The sequence below is a fragment of the Eubalaena glacialis genome, chromosome X (genome assembly GCF_028564815.1).
Source record: "Eubalaena glacialis isolate mEubGla1 chromosome X, mEubGla1.1.hap2.+ XY, whole genome shotgun sequence".
Lineage (NCBI taxonomy): Eukaryota > Metazoa > Chordata > Mammalia > Artiodactyla > Balaenidae > Eubalaena > Eubalaena glacialis.
Genome location: NC_083736.1, coordinates 29767320 through 29789690, shown reverse-complemented (window position 1 = coordinate 29789690; position 22371 = coordinate 29767320). Strand labels below are relative to the sequence as shown.

General features: G+C 34.6%; 1 protein-coding gene across 1 annotated transcript in view; it reads left to right on the top strand.

Annotated features, from left to right (window-relative positions):
• Positions 1-22371, top strand: part of DMD (dystrophin) — a 1714964-nt gene that overhangs the window by 442724 nt on the left and 1249869 nt on the right. The window contains exons 30-32 of the mRNA XM_061178407.1: positions 12915-13094; positions 13403-13531; positions 15191-15361. Of these exons, the coding sequence (XP_061034390.1) occupies positions 12915-13094; positions 13403-13531; positions 15191-15361 (480 nt within the window). The remainder of the gene's footprint in view (positions 1-12914; positions 13095-13402; positions 13532-15190; positions 15362-22371) is intronic.

The following is a 22371-nucleotide window of genomic DNA, read 5'->3' as shown; positions in this document are numbered from 1 at the left end:
TCTTTTGCATTTTAGTAGCCATTGGCGTTTTATTTTTTCTTCCAGTTTTACTGAGATATTTGACATACAGCACTATATAAGTTTAAGGTGTACTCCATAAAGATTTGATTTATGTACATCATGAGATGATGACCACAATATGTTTAGTTAATATCTATCATCTCATATACAAACAAAAGAAAAGAAAAAATTTTTCCTTGTGATGAGAAATCTTAGCATTGACCCTCTTAACGACTTTCATATATAATATACAGCAGTGTTAATTAATCATGTTGTATGCTATATCCCTGAATACTTGTTTATGTTAAAACTGAAAGTTTGTATCTTTTGACCACTTTCATCCAATTTCCCCTCCCCCAACCCCCTACTCTGATAACCATAAATCTGATCTCTTTTTCTATGAGTTTGTTTGTTTTTAAAGTATAATTGACCTACAAAACTATGTTACTTCCTGGTACACAATATATTGATTTTATATTTCTATACATTACAAAATGATCACCATGATGTCTAGTTACCATCTGTCACCATACAAAGATTATTATTATTTACTGTATTCCCCACACTATGTATTTCATACCCATAACTCATTTATTTTATAACTGTAAGTTTGCACCTCTTAATCCCCTTCCCCTATCTTGCCCCCATCCTCTGGCAACTACATGTTTGTTCTCTGTATCTATGACTCTGCTTCTATTTTGTTATTTATTTTGTTTTTTAGATTCCACATATAAGTGAAATCATATGGTATTTGTCTTTGTCTGTACCTCTTGGACGCCTCCTTCACCCATTCTCCCACACCCCAACACCCCTCCCCTCTAGCAACTACCAATCTGTTCTCTGTAAGTTTTGCTTTTTTGGATTCCCCATATAAGTGAAATCATATGGTATTTGTCTTTCTCTGTCTGACTTACTTCACTTAACATAATACCATCAAGGTCCATCCATGTTGTAGCAAATTTCAAGATTTCATTCCTTTTTATGGCTGAGTTGTATTCCAGTGTGTGTGTGTGTGTGTGTGTGTGTGTGTGTGTACATCACATCTTCTTTATCCATTAATACATCAGTGGACACTTAGGTTGTTTTCATACCTTGGCTATTGTAAATAGTACTGCAGTGGACATACAGGTGCATGTATCTTTTAGAATTATTGTTTTCATTTTCTTTGGATAAATACCCAGAAGTAGAATTGCTGGATCATATGATAGTTTTATTTTAATTTTTTTTTTGGAGGAACTTCCATACTGGTTTCTGTAGAGACTGCACCAGTTTACATTCCCACCAACAGTGCACTAGGGTTGCCTTTTCTTTACATCCTTGCCAACACTTGTTATTTCTTGTCCTTTTGATAATAGCCATTATGACAGCTGTGAAGGGGTATCTCATTGTGGTGATTAACATTTCCCTGATGATTAGTGATATTGAGCATCTTCCCATGTGCCTGTTGACTATCTGTATGTCTCCTTTAGAAAAAAAAATATCTATTTAGATCCTCTGCTCATTTTTTAATCAGATTGTTTGTTTTTTTTTCTTACTGAATTGTATGAGTTCTTTATATATTTTGGATATTAACCCCTTATAGATATGTGATTTGCAAATATCTTCTCCCATTCAGTAGATTGCCATTTCGTTTTGATGATGGCTTCCTTCACTGTACAGAAGCTTTTTAGTTTCCTGTAGACCCATAGTCCCATTTGCTTACTTTTGCTTTTGTTGCAATTGCCTTTGGAATCAGATCCAGAAAATATTGCTAAGACTGATGTCCAGAAGCTTTACAGAGTTTTATGGTTTATGGTCTTACATTCAACTCTTTAATCCATTTTGAGTTAATTTTTGTATATGGTGAAAGATAGTAGTCCAGGTTTATTCTTCTGAATGTAGTTGTCCAGTTTTCCCAACACCACTAATTGAAGAGACTGTCATTCCCCCCATATTCATGGCTCCTTTGTCATAGATTAATTGGCCATATATACATGGGTTTATTTCTGGGCTATGTTCCACTGATCTATGTGTCTGTTTGTATGCCAAAACCACACTCTTTAAATTATTATAGCTTTGATGTATAATTTGAAATCAGGGAGCATGATGCCTCCACCTATATTCTTCTTTCTCAAGATTGCTTTGTCTATTCAGGATCTTTTGTGATTCTATACATATTTGAGGATGGTTTGTTGTATTTCTGGGAAAAATGTCATTGGAATTTTGATAGTGATTGCATTGTAACTGTAGTTTGCTTTGGGTAATATGGACATTTGAGCAACATTAATTCTTCCAATCCATGAGCATGGAATATCTTTCCATTTATTTGTGTTTTTTTTCACTTTTTTCATCAGTGTCTTACAGTTTTAAGTGTATAGGTTCTTTAACTCCTTGGTTAAATTTACTCCTAGGCATTCTATTCTTCTTAATGAAATTGTAAATGGGTTTATTTTTTTAATTTCTCTTTCTGATACTTTTAGTGTATCAAAATGCAACCGATTTTTGTGTATTGATTTTGTACTCTGCTAAGTTACTGAATTTATTAGTTTTAAAAGTTTTTTGGTAGAGTCTTTAGGGTTTTCTATATGTAAAGTTATGTTGTTCACAAATAGTGACAGTTTTACTTCTTTCTTTCCAATGTGGGTGCCTATTATTTCTTTTTCCTGCTTAATTGCTCAGGCTAGTACTTCTAATACTTGTTGAATAAAAGTGGGGGGAGTGGACAACCTTGTCTTTTTCTTGATCTTAGAGGAAAATCTTTCAGTTTTCTTCATTATGATGTTAACTGTAGGTTTGTCAAAAATGGCCTTTATTATGTTGAGGTACATTCCTTCTATATCCAGTTTGTTGAGAATTTTTATTATGGATTGGTATTGATTTTTGTCATATGCTTTTCCTGCATCTACTGAGATGATCATATGATTTTTATTCTTCATCTTGTTAACATGGTGTATCATGTTGATTGATTTGCAGAGGTTGAACCTTCCTTTCATCCCTGGAATAAATCCCACTTCATCAAGATGTATAATCCTTTTAATATATTCTTGAATTCATTTGCTAATGCTTAGTTGAAGATTTTTGCATCTATGTTAATCAGGGATATTGGCCTGTAATTTTCTCTTTTTGTGGTGTCCTTCTCTGGTTTTGGTATCAGGGTGATGCTAGCCTCATAACATGAGCTTGGGAGCACTTGCTCCTCTACAGTTTCTTAGAAGAGTTTGAGAAGGACAGGTATTAAATATTCTTTGAATATTTGATAGACTTCATCACTGAAGTTGTCTGGTCCTGGACTTTTGTTTGTTGGGTGTTCTTTGGTTATTGATTCAGTCTCCTTACTAGTAATTGGTCTATTCATATTTTTTATTTCTTCATGATTCAGTCTTTGAAGATAGTATGTTTCTAGGAATGTATCCATTTCTTGTAGGTTGTCCAATTTGTTGGCATATAATTGTTCATAGTAGTCTCTTATGGTCCTTCATATTTGTTTGGTATCAGTTGTAGTTTCTCCTTTTTCATTTCTGGTCTTATTTATTTGAACCCTCTCTCTTTTTTTCTTAGTGAGTCTACCTAAAGGATTGTCCATTTTGCTTACCTTTCCGAAGGACTTGTTCTTAGTTTCATTGATATTTTATGTTGTCTTTTTGGTCTCTATTTCATTTATTTCTGCTCTGACCATTATTATTTCCTTCTTTCTAATAACTTTGGGCTTTGTTTGTTCTTCTTTTTCTCTTTCCTTTAGGTGTAAAGTTAGATTGTTTATTTGAGATTTTCCTTATTTCTTGAGGTAGGCCTATGTTTCTATGAACTTTGAACTTCCCTCTTAAAACTGCTTTTGCTCCATCCCATAGATTTGGTATGTTATATTTCCTTTTGCATTTGTCTCAAGGTATTTCTTTAAATTTCTTCTTTGATTTCCTCATTGACCCATTGGTTGTTAAGTAGTAGGTTGTTTAATCTCCACATATTTTTACTGATTCTTTCTTCTGCTTTTTCTAGTCTTCTGTTGAACTCCTCTAGTGTATTTTTAAGTTCAGTTATTATAATCTTCAGCTCTTTGGTTTCTGTTTGGTACTTACATTTTCTGTCTCTGTTGAAGTTCTACCTGTATTCATCCATTCTTCTGAGTTCAGTGAGCATTTTTTGACCATTACTTTGAAATATTTATCAGGTAAATTCCTTATCTCCATTTCATTGAGATTTTTTTTTCCTGTGGTTTTTTTTACTTCTCCTTTCATTTGGAACCTATTCCCCTATCTCCTCATTTTGCTTGACTCTGTGTTTGTTTCTGTGTGTTAGGTGAAACAGCTAATTCTCCCAGTCTTGCAGGAGTGGCAAGGAAAACAAAATTAAAATAACAGGAATAAAACATTTTAGAATAATAATAACAGAAATAAGATAAAAAGTTTATAATGGGAATTGCAAAGTTAAACGTTAATACTAATTTGAAATTCCTAAAGCCCAGTAGCTGTTTCATTCTATTTTTGAAAATTTTTGGCTGCATTGGGTCTTCATTTCTATTTGCGGGCTTTCTCTAGTTGCGGCAAGTGAGGGCTACTCTTCGTTGTGGTGTGCGGGCTTCTCATTGCGGTGGCTTCTCTTGTTGTGGAGCATGGGCTCTAGGTGCACAGGCTTCAGTAGTTGTGGCACACGGGCTCAGTAGTTGTGGCTCGTGGGCTCAGTAGTTGTGGCTCACGGGCTCAGTAGTTGTGGCTCGTGGGCTCTAGAGCACAGGCTCAGTAGTTGTGGTGCACGGGCTTGGTTGCTCTGCGGCATGTGGGATCTTCCCGGACCAGGGCTCAAACCCGTGTCCCCTGCATTGGCAGGCAGATTCTTAACCACTGGGCCACCAGGGAAGTCCCTCATTCTATTTTTAAATGCAACAATCTGCCTCCATCAGAGTAGTGATAAAGAGGGAAAAATTAACATTAAGATTTTGATAGAGTGGATCACTTCTAGCTGCATGGTCTGGACAACAGAGATGCCATAAGAAAACCACAACTGTGATGTTTGTCACTCCATGAATGATCACATATATTCCCTCTTTGTACTGTACAAATCTCTGATAATGGATTTTGCCAGGTTGAGGTCAGAAACACTGATGGCTCTAGCGTAGAGACAGAGACAACAGAAGGGGAGGGTAAGGCTAACTAGGGGAGGTTACCAGCACCTGGGGGAGTTGGAGGACCAGCACTGTACAAGATCCCTGAGCTGTCATGATAACCCCTACTCTCTTAGACTACTACATGGGCATTAACAGTTTCACTTGCCAAAAGGAAAGGGAAGGTATCTGTTTTGTTCACTGGTTTTTCCCATGCGCATAAAATAGTATCTAACATGTAGTACATGCGCAAAAAAAATCTCTTCGATATAATAAATTGTAATTTAAGAGATAAAAATTAAAAGAATGCCAAAGCGTTTCTTGAGAGAAGAGAAAAATGCTGATTTGCTTTCAAAGTTTGGTAAGTTTTAGAACAGATGGAAACAATCATCTGACCAAATGGTCCCATTTTATAGATGAGAAAATACAAGTCCTGGTATATAGCAAATCTGCAACTAGAATCCAACACTATCTCTGATTTTAAGGTATCTAAAGTGACAAAAAGCTATTCATCATCCGCAATGAGAATAAAATACAGCATGGCTGAACTTGAAGTGCACAATATATAAGTCCACATAAAAATAATAAAATGAAAATTCTGTGTGCATTTATCACCTATTTTAGTCTGTAGTCTATTGCCACTGGTGTGATATTAGATTTTAAATATTATTTGTTAATGTCTTAAAATCATGGCCCAGTGGTTAGAAGTCTGTGCTTTCACTGCGAAGGGAACAGGTTCAATCCCTAGTCAGGGAACTAAGATCCTGCAAGCCACGCAGCATGGCCAAAAAAAAAAAAAAGAATCACTTTGGTTATTTGGATATAAGTAAATCAATTCTGAATATCCCATTACTGGTCCCAGTTGTTTAGCATATGAATTGAGCACAGAAATATAACCATCGGAAAATAAATATTTCTGTAATTAAATAGAAGTTTATATCTCTGATGATCATTATGTCTGGAAAATATAAGCTTCAGCAAAGTTTAATCTACATGATTTTCTGACTTAACCGCTAACAGATTTCTTTCATTCTAATTTAATTTCAGTAGTCAAAAATTCAAAGCCAGTTAAATAAGTCAGCTACATTAAAGCCCTTTAATATTCACAGTGTTATGTAAAAATTAAAATGGTTAAATATCATTCCCTAGAAAAATAATTTTTGTCCTTTAATAGTTTAAAGGTTTAATAGTTTAATAGTTTAATCCATCAGCTTTTTGGATAATTCATATTTACCATTTTACATAATTGACCATTAGTTTTTATTAACAGTAGTCTTGGGATACCAAGAGTTACGTGTTAGAATCACACAGACACACACACACACACACACACAATGTTGAGTTTAACTCAGGGTATTAAATAATGCAAAATAATTGATGTCTAAATAGCCACTTATGTAACAAGTCATGATTTTCACATTTATTTCAGGGACAAATTTTTATAATAGTCAACAGTAGGAACAACAATTATAACTTTCCTCAATTATCCTTCTGCTGTCACTTCAGTGCTAAAATTTAATGACAGTTACCCACTAAGATCTCATGACATAATGTATCATTCTGTTTTGCCAGTGGTTCTCAGCATTGGCCGCACATTGAAATCACCTGGGGAACTTTAAAAGCCTACCAGTGCTGAGGGCCTGCCCGCAGAAATTCTGATTTAATTGGTCTGAGTGTGGCCAGTGTCTCTAATATTCAGCAAAGTTTGAGAACCACTAGCTAGTGTAGTACAAGCAGTCTTACGAGATCTACGTTCAGTTCAGGCAATGATGTCCTGTAGTTTTGTTTTTTGTTTTTTTTTTTTTTACAATTACCTTTCACGGTTTAAAGAGATCTGGCCTCTGGTCCTAGATTATCTGGATAATTGCATCAACTCATCACTCCCCTTAGCTATAAAAGCATGAGAACTACTACTTATTTCTACAGTCTGTCACACTATCATTCCCGTGAAAAATTACATATCTTTTTTAAAGAGAGCACAGTAATTTATCTGTGAAGTGAAATAACACTAGCAGATCATTAACTTGGTACAATGAATGCATCAAGCAGCTGTTACTTAGAAAATAGAACATCTGTTAAATGCCACTGGAGTCACTATTCACTGTCATTATAGTTATAGCTATAATTTCTGTTCTGCATATTCTGCTTTCATGAAATTCTTTTTTAATAGGCCATGCATTATTAATAAAAAGTCAATATACATTGGTATAAAATCCACTATTTAATGTTTTATATTCTTTTAAAATTTATCATTATATTATTCCATCACATTAGCCTAATAATAAAATATGTTCGAATCCTTGGACCATGGCAGAGTAATGTAGGACCTGAAAAAACAATTAATATCATGTTTTATCACATTTAAGACAGATTGAATGATACACTGTTGATTTAATTACAGCTATTGTGGATCAAAAGAAACACCACCACCTTAAATGTGAACATAAATTGTACGTTTTATCTCAATTTCAGAGACCTTAATATGTGACAAATGCACACCTTAGAATTGCAGTAATGTGGTAAATTTGTTCACTTTCTTCCCGTGAATATGTTTTGTAGCTAAAGGTGAAAACTCTCTCCCATTTCTGATGACCAGAAATGGTATAATATTTATGCAGACTGACTGAAGGCAGAATTCACTTGGTGAGGGTAACCTTTTAAAATACCTTTTTTGGGTGTGTTAGTTAACTCTTCATCCGTATAGTGGGAACTTGCACAAGAGATAAAGAAAGATCAAATAAACAGGAATTTTGTAGCATCCTAGTAAAGGATGGAAAATATATGGAAATGGTGTTATGGCACACATTTGACTAAAGGTGGGACTGAGTGAAGATAGAATCTATGGGACAGGGGACACCTAAGAGATAAAAAAAGGGGAGAGGGATGAGTTGGGCGATTGGGATTGACATGTATACACTGATGTGTATAAAATTGATGACTAATAAGAACCTGCTGTATAAAAAAATAAATAAAATAAAATTCAAAAATTCAAAAAAAAAGAATTCATAAAAAGAAAAGGGGAGAGGGTGGGAATAGTAGGAAATCAGATTGAGAAGCTATCCTAAGAATATAAATCCATCAGAAATTCGAGGAGAATTTGTGGCAAGCATTGGACCTCTGAAAATGTGAAATGGGTGAAAGAGAGGGTCAAGCCCAAGTGGGTTTTGTTTCTCTGCCCCTGTTAGAAAATATCTGTGGATGTGTTCCTATGGGACCAGATAATTAATCCAACACTTTTTACTATTTTACCTTTAAATCAATTAAAGATGTTTCCATCACATAATTTTATGATCAACAGAGACGACAGAACAGGTTTTTCCAGCCTGCTACCTCATCAGTGAAGAGAGTTGATGAAGCTGATGGTGGAATCCTGAACCTCTCATGCCATTTAAAATTAGACTCAAGTGATTTAACGTATAGGTATGAGGGATGAATCAGAATGTAGTTTCCATCCTTCACATGAACACATGGGTGGGTGTCTTAATTAGGAGAAATTAACCTATGCTACCCATTTCTTTTATTATAAGAAAATTGTTCTAGCATTTAAAAAATTGCTATGGCTATGAAAAAGTAGAGAGCAAATTTTTTTCTTTAAAATCATAGAGGTTAGTGTTTAATATTTCGACTATTCTGGAGCTATCAAATGTTACAAATTAAAGATATGGAAAATAAAGAAAAATGTTAGATATTGTGGCAATTGATATTTACATTGAGTTCTACTCTTATCTGACATTTTTTTTTCCTGTATCATAAAACCCCAGAGCACCAAGTAGATAGTTCACATTAAGCTGCTGTTGAAACTCCTGTAACTAGACTTATGACCATGTCATAGGTCAAAATAAAACTGTGTCCATAATTTTCCTTTTAATTCAACCTTAAAATTGATCCTAGAATCTGTCACACTACTGCATGATTGAAAAAACTAAGAGAGCTAGCTGATTTACAATTTATTCAATTTAATCATTGAATTTGAACTTGTCCATTCAGAAGGGTAGACCTTCCCAAACCCTCTCCAACCCTCACCTCATAAGGCAACAGAAGAAACCATGTGTGCTGAGGATTGAATGCCTTTTAAGAGGAAGAAGTGTATTTTCAATTCTTTCTCCCCGTCTCACCAACCCCATAAATAAGTCTACCTTTCTTAAAGAGGTAAGGGTATAGAGAGAATGGCAAACACAGTAGCTGTAGTTTAATTCAGTAATTCAGTTCTCAATACATCTGCAAGTATAGACACTCTTCTGTTAAGGGAGACTTTTAGAGTGTGGCAAAAAGGTTCCTTGACATCATAAAATATATGTTTTTAGTTTCCACTGAGTACCCCATATTCCCCTTTTGGTGGCTTTTGATTCCAACCTTCGTACTTTCTCATCATTTTATACTTTGTCTTTAGTCAGTCTGAACCATCCAATCCTTTATGGTAAACTCTGGTTTCAAGTATCACCTCTCCCTTGAAGCCATTCATGCTTATCCCAGCCATGAATTATCTTTTCCTCAAAATTATGTTCTTTCTAATATGAAATCAAATTGTTTGCTTGTGTTTCAACTTTTCTCTGCAGCTACACTTTAGATAGCATTAGAGCAAGGTATGCAGAGACTGCCTCCTTCCTTATCTCTGGCAGTGAATGGCACAGTGCAGAGTGGGTATTAAGCATCTAATGTACATTGACTCATTGAAATTTAAGTAAGATCTTCACAGAGCAAGATCAGCATATTTTTTAAAATCTAAGATCCTATTATTTGTAAGCCATGCCATTAATTAAAAATGTTTTTGTGGGGGAAAATAAAAAATCCATTAAACGAGCACAATATTTTCCTAACCAAAAATAGCATTTATACAAATGATTCAATACCAGTCTATTCTTGAACACCACATGTAAAGGTTTGACTTTAGGTCTTTTTGCAGTAGGAGTGTAAATTTTCTCCTGATTCACTTTTGGCCATAAGCGGTTATAAACTACCACAATGAACACTGGTTTTTTTCAAGCTCATGTTCATGATGGTGTTAACTTCAACATGTTTGAGTTTTATCTTATAACATTGAAAAACAAATGAAACCAGAAATTAGTCCACATTTCCTGTTTTCTTGTTCTTATTAACTGAATGAAGTATCACTGGACATTAAACATTTTCTCTTGAAAATTAGCTGGAGAATTTGGGTAGATTCTAATGCATAATAGTTGTTTGTGACCCATTAACTGTTTGCAACAATATTTCCCAAATTCAAAACTTCTCTGATCTCTTCTGAGATTTGGAAATTTCCACTGCCTTTAATCGCATTGCCTGGCTTAGAAGGGACAAATGTCTGTGTATGCAACAACTTGTTGTATCAAAGCTTAAACATAGTATCATCTTTCTGAAGTTATTTTAAGAGATAGTTAGTGATCCAAATATAAATTAAGCTTTAACTTCTTTAACTTTTTGAGGTGTTACCTTTACGAGTAAATGAACTATAGTGACAAGGCACTAGTCTGGAATATAGGAAGTAGGAAATGCTCATTTACATATATTTTCATATTTTTGTCATACTCAAATATAAGTTTTATAAGGGTAAGGACTTTGTGTCTCTATCATTTTATCCACAGTGCCTAGAATAGTGGCTACCACGTGTGGTTGTAAAGATTGTGTACTACACAAGGGTACAGACAAAGGGAATGAAAGGGCTGGAATCTAGCCCATGAGCACTCACAAGTCAAACTGCAAAAGGGCTTTTTCCACCCAAAGATGGCATTTCTCATAATTTCCTAAAAGACACTAGGTAAAATCACCTACATCCCTGCTGTAATAGTGACCCATTTAGCAGGAGCTCAGTAACATTTGTGATTAATACATGAAGGAATTCCTTTTATGAATTGCTAAGCTCTCTCATGTGCAACAGATGACACCTACATTACAAATAGCCCTTTGCATGGTAGCTGATAAGTTCATTTAGCATTAATTACCTTAATTTCATATATTTTTTATTTTGAAAAAGAAAAACAAATAGAAAAGCATATATTAGAATTGAAGAAACAGTGATTGTCTTTTGTATAGAAATTATTTTATACCATCTTTTAACCTCATTTATTCCCCTGCTTATTTGATAGCCAAAGCAAAAGCAAAAATGTGTATATGTGTGTGTGTGTGTATTTATATATATTTTGAGTAGACCAGGACCTGAGAGTATGGAGGAAAGGCAGCCATAAGAGTTATTTCTGTATACTACAAAGATAGAAATGCACCTTGAGAACATACAGGACTAAGGATATATGCTGGCCTCATAGAGACCATCTTCCTGTCGTTTACTTGGACCACTTTTCTTACTCTCTGTGCATATATTTCATTTGCCTCTTTGCAAAAGGTCTCCCTCCACTTCTTGTCATTGCTGCTCCCCAGTGATTTTGTCTTACTATGGCTTTGTCTTGCTGCGGTAAAGACATCCGCTCTCCATTTCCAATGACTTCTCAGCTGGGGTATTACCACAGTCTCTGTATCTCTCAGTTAAACTTCTTGAGAGAGTATCTGTTTGGCTCAGACTTATCCACCAGGGAAGGTCCAACAGCTGTATGTGGGCGAGGGAGGGATGGGGGCAGAGGCAGGGAAGTGCAAGATGGTCATGTGGTCCGCCATGACACGTCACAAGAAAGGGTGTAGGTAGAACTGACAGTAAAGTTTATACTAGGATCAGTTTTCCATCAACTCTCTACATAATTTCTAATATTAAATGTGCTTATTTTCAGGTTTGAAAATCAAGTCTTAGGGAAGTGCTGGTGCTCTCTTAGGGGATTTTAATAGTATCTCTTTAATTTACTTCTAACTGAAATTAAGCATTTTTTCAATTATGAGTATGAGCAACAAACCCCAGCAGTATCAGTAGTTCCTGTGACTTTGCCAGCAGTCCCAGATAAAATTATGACAGATAATTTTATATCACATTTTAGTCATTGAATATAATTCAAAACACTAGTGGTGCTAATCACTACTTTGAAATTATCCTAAAGGTCTGTTGCTAGATCATTGTAGTTACACATGTTACGAAAGAAAACATGTATTACTATCTCACAAATTTTAAAAATATATTTTGTATATTTTATTCAAGTATAATTGTTTTTAATTTTAAATCCATTGCATTTAATTTTATCCTTTTAAAAACATTACTATGAGAAAGGATACTTAAGTTTCACCAGATGCCAAACAGGTTTGTGGCACCAAAAATTTGACAGTACCTGCAGTAGAAATACAAGAGTGCAATAATTGCTGAATTTTCTAAAAGCAGTTGCTTAGCCACATAGCACAGGGAGATCAGCTCGGTGCTTTGTGACCGCTTGGAGTGGTGGGATGGGGAGGGTGGGAGGGAGACGCAAGAGGGAGGAGATATGGGGATATATGTATATGTATAGCTGATTCACTTTGTTATAGAGCAGAAACTAGCACACCATTGTAAAGCAATTATATTCCAATAAAGATGTTAAAAAAATAAAATAAAAATAAAAATATGGTAAATAAATAAATAAAAGCAGTTGCTTATTTGTGGATGGGTTTTCTGAGCTCTACCTTTAGCCAATACATATACAAATTAAGTAAATATGAATATGTTTAGATGGACAGTATGTATGTTTATTATTAAATATGTGCAATCATAAATAAATAAGTCAGTCATGTTTATGTATGCATACATATTCATATATACCCAGTAAGGAAACTACAGTGTATATGGTATGATTTTCATCATTCCTAAAGACATGGTTGAAAGTTTAAACCCTTGAAAAATCCTACCATAGTAACTGGACGCATAGCCATTTCAAAAGCTTTAAGTCTTAAGACGACAGTACTCGAAGCTCAAATGCTGTTCTTTTCACAGGCTACTCAGAAAGAGATTGAGAAACAGAAGGTTCACCTAAAGAGCATTACAGAGCTAGGAGAGGCCTTGAAAGCAGTTTTGGGCAAGAAGGAGACCCTGGTGGAAGATAAACTGAGTCTTCTGAATAGTAACTGGATAGCTGTCACTTCCCGGGCAGAAGAGTGGTTAAAGCTTTTGTTGGTAAGAGAAGAGGCTGGAAGATTTTCAGCCCCTCTCCATCACGAGAAAGAAATTATATAAGCTTTAAATAATAGTATTTGTGTTAGCAAATTCTTCAATTCCACATAAATGTTGGCCCTTATCTCAATATCTATTTCTATAGTGTAATATATTTTTTACATGTTTGTATTATATTCTATATGGAGATTGCACCTAAAAGTAATTTGAATGATACTACATTTTTGTCTTTTAAAATTGTACAAAGTAGGACAAATATTTTAAAATATTGTCTAACTAATACTATGTCATGGTATGTCTCTAAAATTAAGGAATACCAGAAACACATGGAAACCTTTGACCAGAATGTGGATCACATCACAAACTGGATCATTCAGGCTGATACACTTTTGGATGAATCTGAGAAAAAGAAACCACAGCAAAAAGAAGACGTGCTTAAGGTAGCAAATAAACTATTATGAAAAGTAATTTTCACACTGTGCAACAGTTATATCAATCATCTTTGTCCTAAAAGATACAAAGGACTTCTTAATAAGAGTGAAAAAAGTCTTCCTCTCTTCCTTCCCCCCCTCCTTCCTTCCTTTCCTTTCTCCTTTAATGCCTTCTTTCCTTCCCTCCCTACTTCTTTAATTCAAATGGGAGTTCATGACTTTGAAGAGCCCTGTAATCTGGATATCTGTCCATATCGACCTCTCAGCTAATTACACGCAACTTAAAATCTGATGAGAAAAGGATTCCCGGATTTATTTTGGTGTTATATTGCAAATTCATGCCCATTTTAATAGTAATACTATATTCTTGTACCTAACACAAAGATTAGTTTCTCAGCATCGTTCACAGACCATCTGAGTAAACAACGGGAGTCCAATCTATGGACATTTTGCCTATGCGATGTCTAAATCCTAGTAATTAGTAACAATACTGAGCTTATATAAAACTGAATTTTTTATTCTTAACTATATGTAAACTAAACATGGCTTCGTGTTCTCTCTTTTTTGTATTGAAACCGTTTATTAGGACATCCTAAGCTGTCTTTCTCAATGGCAACTTAGTCTTTACTTTAAAAAAAAGAAAATGGTTCCTGTAAAAGGATATGAGGGGTATAATGTGAAAATGTAACTTACTGATGCTAGAGTATCTCTATTTGATGACAGTTTTTTCAGTTAAATGGGAAGAATTGCATTTGAAGAAGTCTCATATAAATTAAACAATGCCTTACTTTGTTTTGTTGAAATTTTCAATAATTTTGACTAGTGGGTTACTATTTAAAGAATGCTTTAAAATTGTAGTTTCTGTCTATACAATTCATTTGTTTATTTTTTATGAAATTGATATTTTCTAAGGCTTACAATTCCTTTTTAATGAAAAACTGTAAATGTATTTCAAGCTGTCCCCCAGACATATTTACCCTATTGTCTGTACCTTATTTTGCTCTTCCTTCTCCTTTGATGTGTAGGTAAGGGATGTTCCTTCAGGGTCTTTGGAAAAATAGGAACTGAGTTATTTCACTTACAGCTTCTCCAACCCCTTGAGTCAGACAGAGCTTTCCTCAATCCCTCTGTCTGTGACACAGAATTCCTATTTGTTAGAAAATCCATTTTTTCCATGGCAATCGATATGATAAAGAAAAAGGGAACTTGTAAGTACTCGGAAGGAATAGAAAATTGTTCTTCAGCTACCTTCCTTCCTGAGCACATATTCAGGTTGTTCCACAGCTTTGAAATTCAGGAAAGATAAAATAAGACTAAATATAAAATACTACGATTGTTGCCAGCAACATAGAAAAGTTGTTTTCCATAGAAAAGGAAAACATCCCTTGTCCTTCTTCAGACTAAGGAAATACTTTCAATAAACATAGATCAAACGTAAGCAAGAACAGTGACCTATTTTCCTGAGGTCACACACATTCTCACTCTACTCCTATTTTATGGAAGTTGGCTTTTTACTCCCTCCATTTTCTCTCCATGTGCTCTTCCTCTTTCTCTCTCTTTCTCTCCCCCTCTCCCTCGCTCTTTCTTTTGCTTTCTCACTCTTTCGCTCTCTTTCAACTTCCATTTAATTACTAACTTTAAGCCCTGTCTCTTGCTCACGGAATATAGCGTTTAAAGGCTGAAATGAATGACATACGCCCAAAGGTGGACTCCACCCGTGACCAAGCAGCAAACTTGATGGCAAACCGCGGCGACCACTGCAGGAAAGTAATAGAGCCCAAAATCTCAGAGCTCAACCATCGATTTGCAGCCATTTCTCACAGAATTAAGACTGGAAAGGTAGGAAGATCTGCTCCAAGGTGGAAACTAGTGATAAATGATCTCTTGCGAAGGTTGCGCAGTACCCTGAAGGGGGCAGGCGACCCTCACAGCAAGGTTTTCAAAAGGAAAATGAAGGCCAAAATGTATTTGAGGAAATTTTACCATTGAATCTCATGGGAGATCAATCTCTCTCCCTTTTTCCCTCCCTACCCCCTGTATCCCTCTCTCTGTCATTTTGTTTTCCATGGCACAGCTCGTCTAGAACTGCATTCTGCACTGGTTTACCTATGTACTTTCAGGGGTAACCTGCAGCACAGTAACAAATAGCATGCTGCAGGCCAACAGCAGCAACAACAAAAAAGCACAAAAGACATACATCTAAAGAAAGCACTACCGACATATTTTGCCAAATATAATATTGCTTGTGTGTGATATGGAAGAAATATCCAAAATGAGGTCTTGTACATCTCCTGCATGATCTAGGGTTTCTGTACATTTTTACTGGTTGTGCACATGTGTGTATGTGTGTGTATTTTAACTTGCTCTTGCTAGTTGCCGGTACTTACTGTGATAAAATCCATTAGATTATAATGACATGCAAGCCATGAGGACAAATAATTGCAAAGCTTATATATCCTAACTTTTGTAATTTTATATGTCTATTTATACTTATTCTATTTAATGAAGAACCAGGGTATATGGAACTTTTGCATGATAACCCTTTATATTTGTGTAACATTTAATGAAGGCAAAAATCTTATCTAATAGGTGGCTTGCAAAAATATATAAACACAGTATTATCAAATTCGAACTCTTTGGGGAGTATCAAAATGCAAGGAATTACCTCCCAAATTTATAAAATGTAGTTTGACACATTTTTCAATATATATGATATGCTTTCAAATACAAAAGTGTATGTAAAAGAAATATATGTGTTTACATATACAGATAATTGCTAGAAATAATCTTAAATGAGAATAACATTATTGAAATATTTGTGAGAAAATGCGATATGTCAGGTAAGTTTTGATTCCTGCAAAAATAGGAGAATACATTTGAAAAATTATTTTGGTAATTATGGACACCCAGTAATAGCATGGTTTACATCTTCTAAGGCATTACTTTGTATCACTATTATATATAATAGTACATATATAAAGGAATTCCTAAAATATATGGAAATGTGATATGAATTTTAAATATTTTATTGCATGTGAAACATAGTTACTCTTCAAAACTCGCCTTCCCAAAGCAAAAAGGTATTAGCTTACCTTAATTTGTTGCTCGTTTGTAATAGTTAACTAATTAGTTCTACTCATTTATATATTAAGTAAGTGATTCTCACCTGAAAAACATCTGACAGATTCTAAAATTTTATTTTTAGTCCGTAGTTGTTTTTTGTAAGAATTTACTCTGCTGTTTAAACAGACAATTGTTTTCACTTCTAGAGGTATCATTAAATGGGTAATATCTAAACAACCAAAAGTTATTTTAGTCATCTGAAAGATGAATGCTAATACTTCATTACTAAGTTGTGTATTCTTCCCATTATACTTTTTAATAAATCACTGAGCTAGAGTATATTTAAGAGTAAACAGGGTATTCTTTTCTTGATTTTTTTCAATGGTAGATTGAGATACATTATGTCACAAGACTGTGACTTGTAGGTATTGAAAAATGAGTAGAAGTCATCCTGCACCGTAGAAACTGACAAACATAGCATGGCCAAGAGAAGTTTGTGAATTGTCATTCTATATTCTGTACGAATGTGTCAGTATACTTCCAGATATCATGCATCAGGTGAGCCATTTGATGTGTTTCTTTTATTACCCGTACTGAAGAAAAGCATAAAAGATTTTAAATCAATATTTCAACTATACATTAATTGACGACAATCACATTTTTACTTTTCAAAGCATTCCTTTTTCTCTAAATTCATAGAGATGACTGAATGCAATAGTTGACCCCATTTGGGGGCTTTGAAGAGATAATTAAGCTCTATCATCATGATGAAACAGAAAATATGGAGTTAAAGCATACCTGACATTTTGCTTGTTTATTCATTGCATTAACTAATGGTATTGAGTGTCCATTGTGCTAGTGAGTATGGGAATATGACAGGATGTTAAAGATACTTGCTTAAAAATATATGTTTACAAACACAAGTTTAAGTACTTATTGCAATCATATAATATGCTTAACACTAGTACATCTTCATGGAGATGTACAGTTAATGATGAGGTGGTCCCAGCAATCACATAGTGTGGTAGGAAGAACAATAGACATAGAAGATTGAATTCTGAACTTTGTCAGTATTAGGCAGAACATGTGATCTCTCTGCAATTCCATTTTCAGTGTTTATAAGATATGGGAGTTGAACTAGATAAGTAGCTTTTAAAAGGAAAACTATCCCACCCCGCAAAGGAGTTATTATTTAGAACCGAGTGTATAAAATGGATAAGAATAGACTTATTGGATGGGGGAATTTCTGCCCTTTTATCTTTCTGCTTCCTCTGATGAGGATCAGGAGGTACAAGTTATGTGCATAGAACATGGTGTAAAATTTCTGGGTTGGATTAGTTAAAATTAGGACTAATTAGTTGTATTAGTCCCTGATAACTCTAAAGTTTGTCTAATAATCTTTTGTTGATGCAATGAGGAATTTAATGACTTGTATGTGTGTTTGCTTATGGAGTAGGGTAATTTTGGCAGTGCTGGAATTCTCAGGGATAGGCTTTGATCTCAAAGTCAAGTTCCTATTAGAGTAAGGCTTATGGAAGGTAAGATTGGTTTGGAATATGACATTCTTAAGGTTGAGTTTATGGGTAGTTTTCACTTAGGAGAAAAACTTGGGAGAAAATCTACAGTGATAAACAAAAGTAGATTGGGGGTGAATATGGATAGAACTCAGTTTAAGAACTAATTTCAGGATCCTTTCAAAGGTCAACTAGAAAGGGCAAATGAGTAGAGCAAAAATTTATCCTGAGAACTCACTGATAATGTCTGGATTCACTATTTGGTGAATATGAAGTCTTTGTGTCCTGCAAGGACTGTCGATGACAAGAAATTCCAAAATCCAGAAAGCAATGTACATTGGGTTCCTCGGTTTAGATTGGCTGAGAACTTGTCCATCGGATGCAGTTCTCAGCAGTGGTAATTTTAACTATCAGTGAGGAGCAGTGTGGCGAGAGGAAAAAAGTTCTTAACTTCAAGCCACAATACTTTGAGTGTGATCTTGGATTTGACCCTTTACCTCACAGAATCTCATTTCCATCCAGAAAAACAATAAGATTATGCCTGTCTTATCTTAACCTCAAGATTGTGGTGAGGATCAAATGACCTAAGATATGTAAAAGCATACATTGAAAAAATCTATAAATTATTATAATTTTATAAAATGGTGAAAATAATATCAATAATTATTTTTATCATTATATATATTAGACTTAATGGCCAAATTTTGAGGGTTAAGATGGAAATTGATGGGGAAAAGAAATGGAGGAATAGCTGATTTCTCTTTCTGGTCTCTGCTGGAATGGGCAGGGACCAAGAAGATGTGTCTTTGCTATTCCCATTGCAAGGGCCAGCCTTATAGATTATTGAGTGGACCAATTTAAGAACTGGAAAGTTCTGCTTGTCCCAAATAGGGCCCATAAAATACATGAAATTCTATCTCTTCTCATTTCATTTAGGTTAATCTTATGGCTTTGAGAAAGCTTAATCTCTCCTAATATGTATGAAATCAATTTAAGAAAATGGCAGTTTTGATGGGGAGGGTCAGAGTTATAAAAATGAATCAGCCATAATTTCAGAACCCTGGGTAAAGTTGATGGAATCATTGGGGAAAGACACCACAACTCAACTCTTTCTGATTTAGGGCATCTGAACATGGTGGCGTAGCATGGTGGTGGTTGGGGGGGATACTGTCAGCAAAAGAAAGTGGCAGGAGACAGAAGCATAGAAAGGGAAATAGGAAGGCAAAAGTAAACAGACTACTTAGTCTTGTTGCTTATGGCACTTCTACCCATCTCCATCTTCTGAAAAGCCAAGTTGGAGAGGAGAGTCAGCAATTTGGGAGAGATGATATTTGAGGCAGATCTTCAAGAATTAATGAAGGAAGGGCTGGAGAAAGGGAGGAATATGAATGAGCTCTTACCAACCATTCACTTTCAGGTCACAGTGTTTGGTACTGTGGTACCTAAATTGCTAGGTAAGATGTGGATTCAAGGAGCTTATTGTTTAATAGTGGAGCAAGATATATTCATGGATACTGGGCTGACAATGAGTGTATGCTGAGTCAATTTAGCAGCCACTCCAGCAACCTAGAGGAGGTAACAATTCAGTATAAACCTATGACAAAACCTCAGGAGTGTATAGTGTGTTCGATGGAGGGTAAGTTCAGTTTGCTTATGGAATATAGAGCACAGAGCATGAAGCTTAGTGTGGGTAAGACTGAAAAGGATGATGAGACATAGTGTGGGGAGAGATCATGACAACCAGACTAATAATTTATGCTTAATTCAATACTCAATGAGGAGTTCTTGATTTTTTTTTCATGCACTGCTGAAAGATTAGCCCTGCAGTGGTTGTGAAGAGAATTCAACTGAATAATGACAGGAAGTAGGGAAACCAATTAGGAAGCTATCAAAATAGTCTAGATGAGAAACAGTGAGTAGCTCAAATAAAGGGGTATCTGTGGGAATGGAGAGGAAATGACAGTCTACAGCAGTGACTCTCTAACCTTTGTGTACTTGGAGGAACTGTTAAAACACAAATTACCCTCCCCTCTCCCCCCTTGCCTGAAGACTAAGACTCAGTAGGCCTTGGGTAGGCCTGATAATTTGCATGGCTAACAGGTTTTCGGGTGATATTGATGCCAATGATCTAGAGACCATACTCTGAGAACCACTGGTCTAGAGACATTGAGAACTAGCCTAGAGTTAAATTATTATATATGAGGGCCAAGAAGGTGATGAACTGAAAACTGACTCAGGATTCAATACTAATTGAGTCCAAAAGGCTGCCTGTGAGTCTCAGAATAAAATTTGCATCAAGATATATTCGTCACATTGTAATACTTAGCTTTAAAAGCATGTTGAGTCAATAGACCTTAGCTATATCCTATTAATATAGGCAACTACTTTATAACAAAATATTATGAAACATACACATAATTTGCTTAGTTAGATTGTGTTCTCTTCTAGAGATTTAGAAATATTTCACTTTCTATGGAACTAAAATGTTACATTATTGCCCGTGCAATTGGTACTAACCAAAAGAAAGGTGAACTTGTTTTCTGTATCTTCATTCTTTATTAAGATTTATGTGCCGTTGGATATTATATACAATATGTTCCTTATTTTCTATATGGGCCTTAAATTTGCTTTCGAAATCCGTGTAGCAGTATGTGTACGTGTGTGTGTGTGTGTATATATGTGTGTGTGTATATATCAATATATATGTGTGTGTGTATAATTACAACATGGGATTTGAACGGTCTGCCATCATATATGTAAATATTCATAATTTTATTGCTGTAATATTTATAAAATGTCAAGATTTTGATCTCCAATCAGTCCAATCAGTGTTAGCAGGTGTAAAAGTAATCATTCTTTGGATCAGAGACTTCCATATATATATATACACACCCACAGATATATATGTATATGTATATATAATATATATATACATATATATGTATATATAACATATATATATATATGGCTATGAGAGAGCCAGTGAGTTTTTCATTTATGTACAATATATCAGGAGAAAATACATGGTTGGGTCTAATTTTATCTTAAGTAGTGGCTTTAGATGTGAAAATAATATATAAATAATTTAAGGATAGTACAGACAGATATTGTGACTTTCCCAAGCATCACTGGGAAATAAGTAATCCATCTAATGAATGTCACCTGGGATGTCAAAATAAGATTCATTGGATTTGAGAATTTTAATTGAAACCTAATTTTCAATAATCAACTTTATCAATACAAATATATTGATCTTTTCCCCCTTTCATAGTCTATTTCTAATTTAACACCTTCTCTGACAGAAGAGAGCATGGTCTGTTAGCTGGTATAGTTACTTTTATTACATAAATATATTTTTAGTAAACTTTTCTACAAAGAAATTATTTAAAAAGTCATAGATGAAAACTTAGGTAAAGATCTATAGGCATCACATGATTTGTAGAGTATTACATATGTAATAATCACAGCTAAAATCCTCAAGTAATAGTAACAGATTAATACCCAAACTTTGTGTTACTCTACCTGCTAATTTTATTTCACTGAAATAAGTAAGTTAACCTAGCAACAGAATTTCTATATTAACAACATTTTTGCACGTTTATAATTTTCTATCCCTATAACAGGTTAGTTCTGTTGGAACTTTGATAACGCATTACTTTTGTAATTATTTACAATGTTTCCAAAGTAGATGTTAATTGAGTTTGGTGCGCAGTGTCATTTGCTAGAACTAACTGGGCCTTATTAACATGACATTTAAAATGATTAAAGCTATTTGGTGATTTCTGATCATGATCTTTTAAAAAGGAAAATGATTCCTCCGATCAGTCAACAGATGTAAAAGTAATCATTCCTTGGACTGGAACTTTCAGGTATTTATAGCGGGCTGTGAGAGAGCCAGTGAGTTGCCCAGGTTCTCACAGTTAGGTAGCCTGGTTAGAAAACATTAGATCCTAATCCATTGCTTTGTCCGCTCCAACATGCTGACTCTCAGCATACTTTGTTATATCTCTATTTGTATCATCAGATATTTATTGTTGGTCTATTATGTGTTAATATAAGCATGTCTAGTTTCACTTAAAACATAATGATTTCAGTACTTCTTTGTATTAAAAATAACTATAATTAAACAAAAACCAGAAATGAGAGAGGGAGAAAGGAAGAAAGAAAAAAGATAAGAAAAAAATAGAAAGTTGTCCAAAATGTTAAATGTTTTAATTCATCTGTCTCCCCCATATATTTTACAGTTAAATCCTTTCTTCTTCTATTTCAGTT